The sequence below is a fragment of the Schistocerca americana genome, chromosome 9 (genome assembly GCF_021461395.2).
Source record: "Schistocerca americana isolate TAMUIC-IGC-003095 chromosome 9, iqSchAmer2.1, whole genome shotgun sequence".
NCBI classification, from domain to species: Eukaryota; Metazoa; Arthropoda; class Insecta; order Orthoptera; family Acrididae; genus Schistocerca; species Schistocerca americana.
This window is the reverse complement of record NC_060127.1, coordinates 108,526,887-108,541,580: the sequence shown is the minus strand read 5'-3', so window position 1 is coordinate 108,541,580 and position 14,694 is coordinate 108,526,887. Positions and strand designations below refer to the sequence as shown.

Below are 14,694 nucleotides of genomic sequence, written 5' to 3'. Positions count from 1 at the left end.
AAAAAATCACCAGAGACAGATACAGAAAGATATTACATTTATTTCCATTAACCGAAGGATAGTTTCATACAACTTCTAAAATCTCAACAAAAATAATAGATCCATTATTTGTAGACAAGATGCACATGCTTACAACAATATATTCAACAATAACACAACATCAATTTAAAACAATAACTACTGCATGACCAGCATGCTAAGTCTTAGTTTAGCTACCTGCTTAAGCAATGTTAGCTGATCTTAACCAGAGAAAAACATTTGTAAGCAAAGACAAAGTGTTGTAATGACAGATACAAGGCACCACACAAATTTTGTAAAATTAAGCGTTAGTGAGAGTTTTCTAAGCTCACATTCAAAACAGTCGATACAAATTTAGGACAATGTCAATCACCTGGGCACTGACATATCATCTACTAATTAGAACTCCTGTCACATCAAATTATTACTTAACAACACCGTCACACCCTATAAGTACAAAATAAATAACAAAAACATTTCATTAGTTAGACAGACAATGCATGCTTACAGAAAAGAAGGAGCCTGTCAACTCCAATATGAGCAGGTGAGGGTATGCCTACACTTGCTGCACTAAGAACAGACTAGTCTGAACGCACAGCATTGTACCATAGGCAGTCCCAAATCAAGTTTTTACCATGCAATACTAGGATTTCAGTTGCATGCTGCTAATATTATAGTCCTGTGATCAGTTTGCTTACTACCAGAATATTTTACAGATGCTGCAGAAACATAATGGGAATTGTTGAAAGGTACATCATATTTTCTTCTAAAACACTACTGAGAAAATTTAATGAGCCAGTACACAATACAGAGTATTGAATGATTTGAATGCTGAGTTTTTCCTCTTTCACATATGCACTGGTTAATAATGGCATGAAGTAATGTGTGTCAAAGACACTGCAAAAACAAGATAGTATGGCTGAGCAGACAATATCACAACTGATCTACTGCACAGATAAAGTTATTACTTTGTTTTTGCTGGAACCAATCACGAAATCGAATGAAGATAATATAGCTGAATGCTTTATACAGTGTCTTCCACAAACTCAGACACGAGAAAAAGCCTTCGGTATTATAGAATGATTCGAGGCACAAATTAACATATAGATGTAATTGTCACAGAATACTGCTGTTATCAATTACAGCAAGAAACTGTTGCTGTGAAATGTTTTCATTTTAATGAATACAATTACAAGTCAGTCAAAAATCTCTGAACTGCACTGAATAAAGACAGAAGCAAAAAGAAATCCTCTGACTTAAACATCCCACGATAAGTCTACGAGGGTGCACTGCTGAATTTGATCAGGACGAAAGTGTTAAGAAAGTGCTCTGTGAACGTAGATGGGAGCAGCTGGAGATAAAATGATGACCTTTTCCAAACAAGTGACATGTCTCACAAGCTGCATTTTTCAGTGTCTCATCCTAGAATAAATTATGCATCCTCTTTGTATGTATGTATTCCAAGAAGACTGCATTTAATTAAAAGGTACAATTCACAAAGTTAAAAATCTTTATTTCATATTTGCAATGTTGAATGTGATCACTGGTACTTCAGCCTGCTTCTCATCATGTATTTGAGCAACATCTAAAACAGAACCAATAATTTCAGTTGTGGAACCTGATGACTAGCACATACAACTTGACAGAGAGAGGGGGATGGATGGGTGGAAAGAGGGAGGGGGGGTCAGAAAAGATGCAGTGTGCTCAGGAAAAATATATTCTATCATTATTTAACTGTAGGGTTATATACAAGAGGGTTTATACAAGAGTGATGTACTTGAGGACAATATTATGGAAATGGAAGAGGATGTAGATGAAGAAGAAATGGGAGATAAGATACTGCATGAAGACTTTGACAGAGCACTGAAAGATCTGAGTCGAAACAAGGCTGCGGGAGTAGACAACATTCCATTAGAACTACTGATGGCCTTGGGAGAGCCAGTCATGACAAAACTCTACCATCTGGTGAGCAAGATGTATGAGACAGGCGAAATACCCACAGACTTCAAGAAGAATATAATAATTCCAATCCCAAAGAAAGCAGGTGTTGACAAATGTGAAAATTACCGAACTATCAGTTTAATAAGTCACAGCTGCAAAGTACTAGCGTGAATTCTTTACAGACGAATGGAAAAACTGGTAGAAGCGGGCCTCGGGGAAGATCAGTTTGGATTCTGTAGAAATGTTGGAACACGTGAGGCAATACTGACCTTACGACTTATCTTAGAAGAAAGATTAAGAAAAGGCAAACCTACGTTACTAGCATTTGTAGACTTAGAGAAAGCTTTTGACAACGTTAACTGGAATACTCTCTTTCAAATTCTGAAGGTGATAGGGGTAAAATACAGGGAGCGAAAGGCTATTTACAATTTGTACAGAAACCAGATGGCAGTTATAAGAGTCGAGGGGCATGAAAGGGAAGCAGTGTTTGGAAAAGGAGTGAAACAGGGTTGTAGCCTCTCCCCGATGTTATTCAATCTGTATATTGAGCAAGCAGTAAAGGAAACAAAAGAAAAATTCGGAGTAGGTATTAAAATTCATGGAGAAGAAGTAAAAACTTTGAGGTTCGCCGATGACATTGTAATTCTGTCAGTGACAGCAAAGGACTTGGAAGAGCAGTTGAACAGAATGGACAGTGTCTTGAAAGGAGGATATAAGATGAACATCAACAAAAGCAAAACGAGGATAATGGAATGTAGTCAAATTAAATCGGGTGATGCTGAGGGGATTAGATTAGGAAATGAGACACTTAAAGTAGTAAAGGAGTTTTGCTATTTAGGAAGTAAAATAACTGATGATGGTCGAAGTAGAGAGGATATAAAATGTAGACTGGCAATGGCAAGGAAATCGTTTCTGAAGAAGAGAAATTTGTTAACATCGAGTATAGATTTAAGTGTCAGGAAGTCATTTCTGAAAGTATTTGTATGGAGCGTAGCCATGTATGGAAGTGAAACATGGACGATAACCAGTTTGGACAAGAAGAGAATAGAAGCTTTCGAAATGTGGTGCTACAGAAGAATGCTGAAGATAAGGTGGGTAGATCACGTAACTAATGAGGAGGTATTGAATAGGATTGGGGAGAAGAGAAGTTTGTGGCACAACTTGACTAGAAGAAGGGATCGGTTGGTAGGACATGTTTTGAGGCATCAAGGGATCACCAATTTAGTATTGGAGGGCAGCGTGGAGGGTAAAAATCGTAGAGAGAGACCAAGAGATCAATACACTAAGCAGTATCAGAAGGATGTAGGTTGCAGTAGGTACTGGGAGATGAAGAAGCTTGCACAGGATAGAGTAGCATGGAGAGCTGCATCAAACCAGTCTCAGGACTGAAGACCACAACAACAACAACAACAGGGTTGCAGCTGCTTTATAGGTGTGTGTCACAGGTGTGTCCAAACTGAAGGTTGGTCTGACCTCCACAGAGCTTTACTGGTCAAAGTCCTGATAGGGTTGGCAGGCTCTAGTCATCCTCCGACCTATGAACTGTCACAGTGGGACCTACAGTTTAATGTGGTCTCTGAACCATGATTTAACTTTGTGTTCTCTACATTATCAACTGCAGAGGTGAAAGATGTGGTAAGTGACAGAAAAATCCTTGGAATGACCAAGAATTGAACGTCAAAGCTGTGCATTTGTAATTTGACACTTGACCATTTAGACACACAGCCTCATCATGTTACAAAAACCAGCAAACATAATTTGTGAAAGTAACAAATGCAGCATATTAAATGAAATTTATGGGGGAAGTATCTCACCCATTTGAAATGGAAACTGTTGTTAAACAAGGGGATGGTTTAAGACACTTACTGTTTAATTGTGTTTCAGAAAATATTGTAAAGATGTGGAATTTTGAGCTAAAAAATCACAAGATTGAACCAACAGAACTCATCTCAGAATTTCAGCTTTTAAAAAAAAAATTCACGACAAGTAAAATGCAGAGAAACATAAATCAGTTAAAGTTAAGCCATACATCGGAAAGGACTAAAAAATCTGCAATATCTATAAGAGTTAGTAAAATGGAATGAGCATATGATTTTACAAAAAAACTGTGCCACAGTTTATATTCATTGAAAGCTTACTGGTGAACTATAAGTTGGGCAGAACAGAGATACCAGAAAGACAGATTATACTGATTAGCAGAAAAACAATGAATGCACACAAACTACAAGGGGTTGGAAAATTATAAGTAACATGGAGATCTACAAAAATGCACAGAATCAGATTAATGACATAGCAAAAATTAATCTTCTTTGCACATATTTGCCAAATAAGTGAGAACAGGCTAACAAAACAAATACAGTTGTATTTCTGGAAAAAGCAATTGACCAACAGTACAAAGACTGCCTCCGTAACCCAACAGTTTGCATCACTGTCTTCGGTATGGGCAAACTCTGGTTCGATACCTGGTACCACCTCAGATTTTTCTGAGCAAATGAGGTCCGGAAAGGGGTCTACTCAGCCTCGTGAGGCCAAATGAGGAGCTGCTCGAGTAAAGAAGCATCGGCACTATCGGGATTCACCTACTAGCAATAACAGCTCGAGTGATTTGCGACACGACGATCACGTGTCCCACAACCGTAGATTGCTCCTCATACTGCCTCATAGGCAGCCATCGGAACAGGCCTAAGGCCTAGCCTGTGAGTGGTGTTTACATTTACAGTAGTATGGATTACAGAAATAAAAAAAAGAACTTGAAAGGAACTCCATCAAAGAATCAGAAATAACAGAAAAAAATATTTATAAGAACAAAGTAATACATTTAGAAGGCTTTCAAGGCAGAAGAAATAAGAAATAGGTAACAGCATGGAAATAAGAAGGGGAAAGACAGCATAGGGATAAGATGAAGGAGAAATGGAAAAATATGTAACAACAAAGAAAGCTAAGGGAGTGAAATAGTTGTTACATGGTACCAGTTGATCAATACTATACTGTGTTGAGGTAAAATAAATATGCATTGTCAGCCATTTGTAACAATGAATTACTTATTATTATCTCCATCTTGGCACTGTCCTGCCAATGTTGTTCCTCTCACACCTGTCCTGTTTTGGCGCAAAATACAGCCAGTGAATCTACAAGTTAATGTCCTTGGGAGTCAACAATTTGTCTTTGTGTTAAAACAGCTGGTCATGGTCATGTTCTCTCTCTCACTCACTGCACATAACTTTATAACAATTTACAGAAAATATTGGCAAAGATCTGATAGGGAATAAAAAAGATATTTGACACATCACATCAAATAATGTTTAACAATCTGAACATCAGAGCAATATAATTTATTTGTACATAAAGTTTCCTTTTCAGGTGTTCAGAAGATAGCCACAGCAGATGCTGCAGCACTTAATGCAGTCACTAGAGGAGAAATTGTTAATGCAGTCACTAGAGGAGAAATTGGTCTCTTTTTTGGCAAAAATGTAAACACACCAAGTAACAATGTGGTGCAGCTAAGAAAGAAACTGTTTCTGTTTTATTTTCCATTCATTTATCAAATTACTTCTAGGAATCATTCAATCTGCAGTTATGACAAATGTGCACGCACAACAAAAAGTGTGAGACTGCAAATATTCTGCTGTCCCAAGTCTCAACTCTAAAGAGAAAGCAAGAGGTGTCCTTTCTGACAGCAGCAATAATTTAATATTAGTAGCAAGTCACAAATATGTGCCAAGTCAGTACTATACTGTGGAGTGTGTAGAAGTGATAGGTAATGCACTGCATTACCACTCGAGTTCCGGTCATATACAAAATATTAACTCGTCACTCTATTAAAAAGTAGAAAAATGGCTTCTAAAAAAGCCAGCACCTTGCTGTCACTCTTCCATCTAGTAATAACTTTTCTTAGGCCTCAGTTCACTTGGAACATTGTAATTGCAAATGGGATGCAGCTTAATAAGCAACTCGCCTGAAGCAGCACATAATGGTAACGGATCATTGGTTACCTCTGCTTCTGCTTAAAAGAAGGTCTGCTGGAGACCATTTTCATGCCGAAATTCTTCATTTTACAGACGACAGCATTACTTAGTGTGTTAAAAATTGTTTCTGTGGTTTACAAAACATATTCACAAGATACAGCCAAAGACAACTGTGTGATGTACATTACTCTTTGCACTCTGCAATACACTGACTATCCATCTACTTTCATCTTGCCTCCTTATATTTTTTATTCTAAAGTTTTGTCTCAGTGCAGTGAATTATTCTGTTTAAAATTTATATATTTTACAGACACTGGAAAAATACAACACAGTCTGTAGGCATAAAACTTGCTTTTTGATTTGAAGCTGTGTTAGCAGTTAATATATTTGGCTCTTTGCAATTAACACAGATGTTTCATGAAAGACAAATTCTTCCATTAATTTGAGCAGAAATTTGCACTTTACCGCAAATATGAATAGCTTACATGTAAAGCGTTATCACAGAACATTAAAATAAATAATTTAATGATATGCAACAGTTCTGAACAAGCAATTACCAATATATTTGCCTCTTTATATGAACACAGATGTTTCACGAAAGAAGTTTTCTTCTCAGAATGAGATTTTCACTCTGCAGCGGAGTGTGCGCTGATATGAAACTTCCTGGCAGATTAAAACTGTGTGCCCGACCGAGACTCGAACTCGGGACCTTTGCCCGCGAAAGGCAAAGGTCCCGAGTTCGAGTCTCGGTCGGGCACACAGTTTTAATCTGCCAGGAAGTTTCAAGTTTTCTTCTGTTAATATTGAGCAGAAATCCGTACTTTATTATAAATATGAATAGTTTACGCATAAAGCTTTACCATAGAACATTAAAATAAATAATTTAATGATATGCAACAGTTCTGAACAACAACTTAGTTCAGATTTGTGCCAGTTCTTAGATGGCAGTGAGAGAGCAATTTGATACATTAACAATTGCTGTAAATAAGGAAAACAGCAAAAATGAAAATCACAGGTGGTAAGCCAATGTTCCACTTTATATTCTGCTTCTTGCAATTAATTTTGTTTAATTTGCCAAGGTGTTCATTACATACATAACCCTCTGAGCCGTCATAAACATAGACCCAAAGTTATAAGCAATGGACATCAGACTAGTGTTTGATTACATTGTGGCACCAATCAGACCTATATTATGCCACTGTAATCAGAAAATACATCGCTAAGGCGGTTTCAATATTTTATTTTGTTTTGATATTTCAGTATAACAAGCAATTCAATCAATAAAAATCAAGTCAGCCAAAATGGCCCAAAATGAAGGTACACTATAATACAAAACATAACTTCTCACATCAGTTGACCTGGTATAGTTTACATAGAAATATAATTGTGCCTTGATCTGGAAGGAAGGCAGTTAGCCAAATAGTTTATTGCTGAAGATGTGTGGATGCATGGAATGGACACCAGTCAAAATGAAAGGAGAGCAGCATTATTTATATTTTGAAGGAAAATGAGAAGGTAAAATTACGAGGAGATGGACTAGCTGGCCAATGTATATTATCACTGGCTGATATACCAAGTACTGCCAATGGACATAATTACAAGTAAAAGGTCATATCCACTGATGCCAGGAACAGAACACAAGCTAGTCGTAAAACTTACAGAGGACATATTGCTCAATGCAAATACAAACACACTGCCTCAAAACTGAATATCTTAAATGCTATAGCATGGTGAGAGAAATAAAAAAGTGTATGTATTGATAGAAGCTACCTTACATTGTACACCACAAAACAATCACATGCCTTAATTAACTATCAAATATGCACAAATTCAGTCTTTGACAGCAGTTTGTGAATATGCAATGGGAAGCAAAACCCAGATGTCTGTCACAGCTGAGACAAATTAATTGCCTTGCTGAAGATCCATTTCAGCTTGAGTTCCCACTCGGTTTCAGTACCCCCCCCCCCCCCCCCCCCTCTCTCCAACTGTTCTCTACAGGTAAAGCACTACACACAGCAAATGTTGACCAGCTCATCTGCATACTGTCTTGGCATAATACGTACTCTCTATTCTCGACACATCAAATATATGAGGAAGCGCTTGAGCTTTCAAATGCTTTCACAGGTAACTGAAGGAAGATAGCTACTATGGGCTCATTACTATCATCGATAGTCTGCTCGTCACTGACTGATGTACACGGGGCAACAAAAAACTGCTACTTTTACCAAAATTTTATGATGCAAGAATTTTTTATGAGGGCTATTCATAAGTTAACCTCAGACTGTCTATTAAAAATAAACAATTGACTGTAGCTTTGTGGCACATGTGGAAAAGGAGACTCTGAAGGTCACATTGCATCAGTTAGCTCTCTGCTGCAATCTTCAGTGTGTAAGCAGCAACCATCTGAAATGGCCATTGTTCACCATTGATTATGTTGTGTATATGGGGTTGGAGTTATAGTTGACGGCATTGTGAGGGGGTAGTGCAGAAAATTCAAAGCTGGTCATACAGATTTGCACAATGAAAGTGGCCAAAGAAGACATTCGGATGTGACAATGTCTAGCAACATACTGATGAAATTGTGTGCACGAGATATCTCTCCAAATTTCCAAATTTTCTGAAGATATGGCTCAGGTTTCAAGGACAGCCATCTCTAACAGTTTCACTGAGAGGCCATAAGTTTTGTCCACCGTGGGCACCAAAATGTCTGGGTTTGGCCTCAGCGTTCCTTCATCCCCAAGATGAAGGCCCGGCTGGCTGCTTAGCACTGCATGAAAGATGATGATCTCAAGGAAACTGCCAAGAACTGGCCAAACCACCAGGCAGCACCATTCTTTGATGGAAGGATAAAGAAGCTGGGTCAGAGTATGACAAATGTTTGAATTTGGGTGACGACTATGTGGAGAAGTAATGTCAACATATAAGTACTGACTGATAACAAATATTTACCTTTTTAAAGCAGCCAATAGGAGGTTAATTTTTGAACAGCCCCTGTAGATACGGACGTTGCTGCAAAAGACTTTGTTTTGATACATATACCACCTATGCACATGTTTCTCACTTTATTCCCCTACAATTCTCACTTTATGTACGGCAGGAAGAAGAATACTTAAGCAAGCAACATGGTGTGTCTGCTAATTTAAAGAATTAAAAAATAGATACTGCGATGTAATAACTACCAAATACCATTGTCGAACACTGTTTTAATTTGTTGTGGTATGTTAAAAATATTTTTTCCAGGAAGAATAATTAAGCTTGGTCCATCAGAGTCCATCTCGGGAACTACCCACAACTACAAGGAGTAAAAGTTTTAACATCAGGTAAACAGTCAGTCATCAATTATTTACTAACTATGAACTTCAGTTTTAACCCAATAGCTATTCACTACAAAACATAAAATGCAGGTCCTATTTTTCTTGGCAGCATTGCATGAGGAGGCTGGAACTTAATTCTTCCTCTAGGCACACTCCTCTATCTTGAGGGAGGTGAGACTGAGAGGGGATGAACTTGTATCCCCCTGAACTAGCTCCAATGTGCAAAAACAAAAAAGTGTAGACAGCAAAGGAAAGTCATATCCCACATACCAGAAAAGTGAGACACAAAAACCATGAGATATGTTGATGTAGCTGATTACTCAGAGAAACAATAGCCAGTTTGGTTCACAGTCCTCCACATCAACTGTATTCAGATCCAATGCCCACCTGCAGTATTAAACGTGGTATACAGTACTCTGCTGGAACAGTAGTAGTCCTCAGTGGTGCCTGACGCCACACACGGAGAGGAAGGTCCACTTGGTCATGAGCCCCCTGACAGGAAGCAGGCTGGCAACTACCGTGGTGCCGTTCGCCTCCGCCGCCCGTGCCGCCGCCGCACGCAGCTCCGCGGGTTGCGGCGCGTGCTCCGAGGAAGGGCAGTATGCCAGGCGGAGGTGGCAGACGGGCGCCGCCGCGGGCGAATCCCTCAGCAGGCGAGACAGTGTGTAAGACATCGCCTCGTCCAGCTCGTCCCGAGCCATGGGGCGGGGCGAAGGGGGTAGGCTGTCGGGGCAGTCTTCCGATTCTCTGCTTCCGGAAAGGTATGACGCACCTGCGTATAAATTGACCAACTCCAAAACTGGAATAATATGGGGAAAAAAGTAATATGAGGCATTTGCAGAAAGTAATAGAACTAAGCCTCTCACACTTAAAGAGATTGTTTTTCAGTAAATCTGACAGCACTGCATTTGAAGACAAGGTTGCATTGTAATTTTAGGTCTACATCATATCATAAGGAGAAACACACTAACACGAGAAATGTCAGTACTTATTATCCACAGCACCTCTTTCAACCGCTGTGAGGCTACTCTGACAAGAAAAGGTCGCCAGTGGTGGGATCGACTTTTTGAAACTGTCTATATGATATTGTAGGTTAAGATCCCAGGTATCACATCCTAAATCCATTCGCCCTGGCGGGCCGTCATTTGCAATTAATTGCCAAAAAAAGATTTCGAACTGCGTGTGATGCTCCACAGCTTTAAAAAGGAAATGTTATACAAACTGGTTCTGTAACACACTGATTACAGCAGAAGCCTCATATTCGAAAGGTTGTGGATTCAAATCCAGGAAATTTGTTACTTTTAAATTTTTATTGAAGTCACTTTGATCATTATTTTCTTTTAATTAACTAGTTTAATGTATTTTCATTTATATTCCTTTGTCACATAATTTTAATCACTGTATAAGCTTTCTCAATTGCTCTCATTTTTTCTTCTCATCATTTTTTTCCAGTTGGAATGTTTTTGCATGTGAATTTAATTATTTGTCTATCATAATATTCAATAATGTAATATACTGAAAATGCCAATCTATCGGTTAGAAAACAAAATAATTTGCTTACACTGACTGTGCAAAATGTAATTTTTGTTACAAGGTTTACATTTTTTGTGGATGGTGATCATCACACAAACATTTAAAATAAAAATAAAATGTGAAATAGACATAATGAGTGCAATAATATGGACAAAAATATGCGATGATAAAACAGAAGAAATTAGATCTAGATAATACATGAAAATAATTAAAATCCCACGCACACAGATTGGAATATGTGGAAAAAGAATTATACAATGAAAAAATGAGAACAACTGAAAAAGTTAATATGGTGACTAAAATGATGTGATGCTGTCAATAAATAAACAAAGATTCTGTGAAAAAGGAACAGAAATAAAGAAATACATTTAAACAAATTAACCGAATAAAAATAATAATCAACATCGTGTCAATAAAAATTTTAAAATAAAAAAAATTCACAGCACCTGATGAGAATTGAACCCCCAACCTCTTGTATATGAGGTCTGTACTATAACCATTACATTGTACAACCAATCTGTAAAATATACCTGTTCTGAAGCTGTAGAACATCACCTGAAATTGCAAAATTGTTTTTCATCGATTACTCATAAATGAGGCCCCACCAGGGCAAATGGCTGCAGGCTAAGATGCCTGGGATCTTAACCCACTTCACCGTAGACCTCTTATTGTGAGAGGTGATGTGCATTTGGGTGTCTGTGTGGTCGTTTTCTGCCAGAAGAGCCAGAGCTCGAAAGCTAGTTAATACTGGTTTTACATATGTCTATGCACCACGCGACAGTCTGCTAAAGACGAATGGTTGCCTTTGCTTTATTTTAAGTATTGTTCCATTCACAAAGTTACATTATTGTTATACTTTAATATTTTAGTATACATAAACAAGAAAATCATATATTCAACAAATACTTACCAATCGATATACGAGAGACAATAGCTGACACTTTGTTCTCGTAATTCCACCGGCGGCATATAGACACTTGGAATGGACCGATCAGACACCCTGTTTCCTCATCTGAAAGCAAAAAACAAGTTTGTGAATTAAATGAGAGCACCCTCTCAATAAGCAGAGGCAGACTACAAACAGTTATATTAGTGAACAATAGTTGATGCTCCTAATGACTTCTATCAACTTTAAAAAAGTTGTTTCAGGTAAGATTTGGTAGACTGCAAATTTTCTCCTGCCCCCTTTCCAGTCACAAACCGACCAGTAAATAAAAACAACAGTAAACATTCAATGGTAACAACCGATCACCGTGTCATCCTCAGCCAATAGGTGCCACTGGATACGGATACAGAGGAACACGTTGTCAGTTTCCGTGACACAGCCGCCAATTCTCAGTGGAGTAGCTCCTCAACTGGCCTTACAAAGGCCGAGTGTGACCCACTTGCCAACAGTGCTCGGCAGACTGGGACGGTGAGTCATCCGAGTGCTAGCCGAGCCCGACATTTATTTCTGTGCCTTAGCTAGTGTTCTGTCTATAGGTAATACCACAGACTGAAATGACCTGCTCTTTCTTGCTTACTTTTTTATGTTTTGGTGCACCTATCTGCTATTTTCACTGTGTTGCTTCAGAGTTGTATTCCCTTGTCACAAAACCTGTCTATTGCAGCAGGAACCCCTACCCGATTATGAGTAATCTGACTGTTTCTAACATAGGCACATCAGTATGTGTTTATGCTTTTCTTTTATCACTACCACTAAATGTATAACTGCCCACCTAGGGCTGCAATCCTTTTCTATACCACTGTTTCATGCAGTTCCATTTCATTTAGTTAGTTACTGTATGGTGGTGTGACACACATGAAACATATGTTATAAAAATTGCCAGTTTGGTACTGAAAGGAACTGAGTTTTATCTGCGCTGGAAAGGATGTAAATTTGGCGGCAAATAGCGATCTGAAAATAACGGATGCTTGAGGGTAAATTTTGATTTTTATTATTAAATATGATTTCTTACATTGAAAGTGATGCCAGACACTTTCCACAACACTTCTGAGAATGTGCAAAGTGTTGTAACAAGATTACACAGCTCAACGGAGGGCACTGGAGGGCTGCGTAAGCTAACTGTTAACAGCCTGATATAGTGTCATAGCCATACACGTTTATTAGATTCTCAAAAAACACTGATGTGAGAATATGGAGAGCACACAAATTGTAGAAATGCTGATGCCAAGTAAACATAATGTAAGGTGAATTGTATGTTTTTTGACTTTGAGGGCTCAGATTCCCTGTACACCCTCAATGCAGAGAGCTGATCAGTGGTGACTGTTAGTCTCTTCCTTCACTCAAAAAAAGGCTTGAGCATCACTTGCACATATTAACTTTTTTTTCCTTTTTCTTTTCTTGTTCTCCATTTCCTTGTGATGAAGGAAATATTAAAGTTTCAAGGCCAGATATTCAATTATACGTGCCGCCCCCCCCCCCCCCCCCAAGTGCACATTTCAACCCTTCTTTAACTATTCCTGTTTTGACACACAGTGGATGAACAGATCCTTCCTCTTTCATTTTATTGTTTCCCATTTTATACATAAGCAATTTCAAATCGATTTTAGACACAAGGATGTGGGAGCTGAAGTACATCACCATCATATATCATTTGATAGGGATGATAGCAAGATATTGTGTGAATACTTGTAATATGCAGAACTTCACAAACAATTCGAACACCTCAAAATCCATTCATAAATTCAATGAATGTTAACTCTAATGTCCTAATTAGATTTTGAAATCTTATATGGTTCAACCTGATTGTATTACTAATTGTTTTAGAAGGCAAATTAATGACACATAACACTGCATATCAGTGAACCAAATAAAATAGAGACTGAAGAGTTATTAATATAGACAGAAGAAAGACAAATTCGAGACCTGCTCCATTTTTATGGTCCTGAACAGAATTTTCTACTTTTTATCTCTACCACAAAATATTAGCTAGGTTTTTAAAATGATGATTATTCAGAATTATTAATAGTCGAGTACCCAATAAAAATTGAGTAATCACCATGGCATCAGGGAGCAGTTTCCTCATTTTGGATGTGGCAGTTAATGTGCTAATATTAACTGAATTTAAATGACACAATAGTGAGGTCTCAATTATATGACTTTTTCATAACCAATATAAATAGCCCACAGTGCAATGGTACATCCATTCAAAGATACTCACATTCAAATCTGTTGTTGTGGCGATGCAACCAAACCGACCACTCAACCAGTGCACCCCTCGGTAACCGGGGCACCACGACGTAGTCGGCAATGGCATTGGTAGTGTGACGTTCCCACTCGAGCCGTGCCTCCCATATGTGAGTACCACGTGTTACGTAACATATGGCCTGAAAAAGGGAAACAAAAGCTTAACAATTTTATCTCTCTTCTTAGGTGGCTGCTTCTGGGCAAGGGTAATTATGAGAACAATCCAGAAAGTAGCACCTCTATGTGCACTGCCACTGCAAAGGCTGATATTGGGTTTCCACCCAGAGGACAAAAAGTTTCACCATCACCTAGTTTCAGTATTGTGTCAGCAGTAGTAACAACAAGTTTTATTTTTGTACATTCTATGATTGTTTAATGTGAACTGTATGATACAAAGCTCAGCCGAATATCAGGTAGGAGGTGTTATTCAATTTTTGGATGCTCTGCTGTTGGAACCCTCATAAAATTACAGTAAATTAAAGGAAATGAAAGGCAAGAGAATCTTGAACAAAAAGATGTGAGGATCAGTGTGAAATGTGTACCACCAAACTCGACCCAGGCACCTGACCCTCAGCACAGATGATCTGACGAATCGAGTGAAGCATGAAATGGTGTGACACACCTCTTACCGGAACTTGAAAAAGTTCCTGAGCAAGAACGTTTTGGAAGTTATGTTGATATTGGGAATGCAGTGAACTGGCTTAATGGAGTCATAGTAGCTAAGTACTACAAG

General features: G+C 38.3%; 2 protein-coding genes across 2 annotated transcripts in view; both read right to left on the bottom strand.

Moving 5' to 3' along the window:
* The window catches only part of LOC124550714 (MD-2-related lipid-recognition protein-like), a 127,045-nt gene extending 117,360 nt beyond the window's left edge, over positions 1-9,685 (bottom strand). The window contains exon 1 of the mRNA XM_047125435.1: positions 9,626-9,685. The gene's annotated coding sequence lies outside the window, so the exon portion shown is untranslated. The remainder of the gene's footprint in view (positions 1-9,625) is intronic.
* Positions 6,738-14,694, bottom strand: part of LOC124550927 (diphthine--ammonia ligase) — a 139,034-nt gene continuing 131,077 nt past the window's right edge. Inside the window, exons 11-13 of the mRNA XM_047125723.1 lie at positions 13,936-14,101; positions 11,682-11,783; positions 6,738-10,010 (exon numbers count right to left, since the gene is read on the bottom strand). Of these exons, the coding sequence (XP_046981679.1) occupies positions 9,676-10,010; positions 11,682-11,783; positions 13,936-14,101 (603 nt within the window). The 3' untranslated portion in view covers positions 6,738-9,675. The remainder of the gene's footprint in view (positions 10,011-11,681; positions 11,784-13,935; positions 14,102-14,694) is intronic.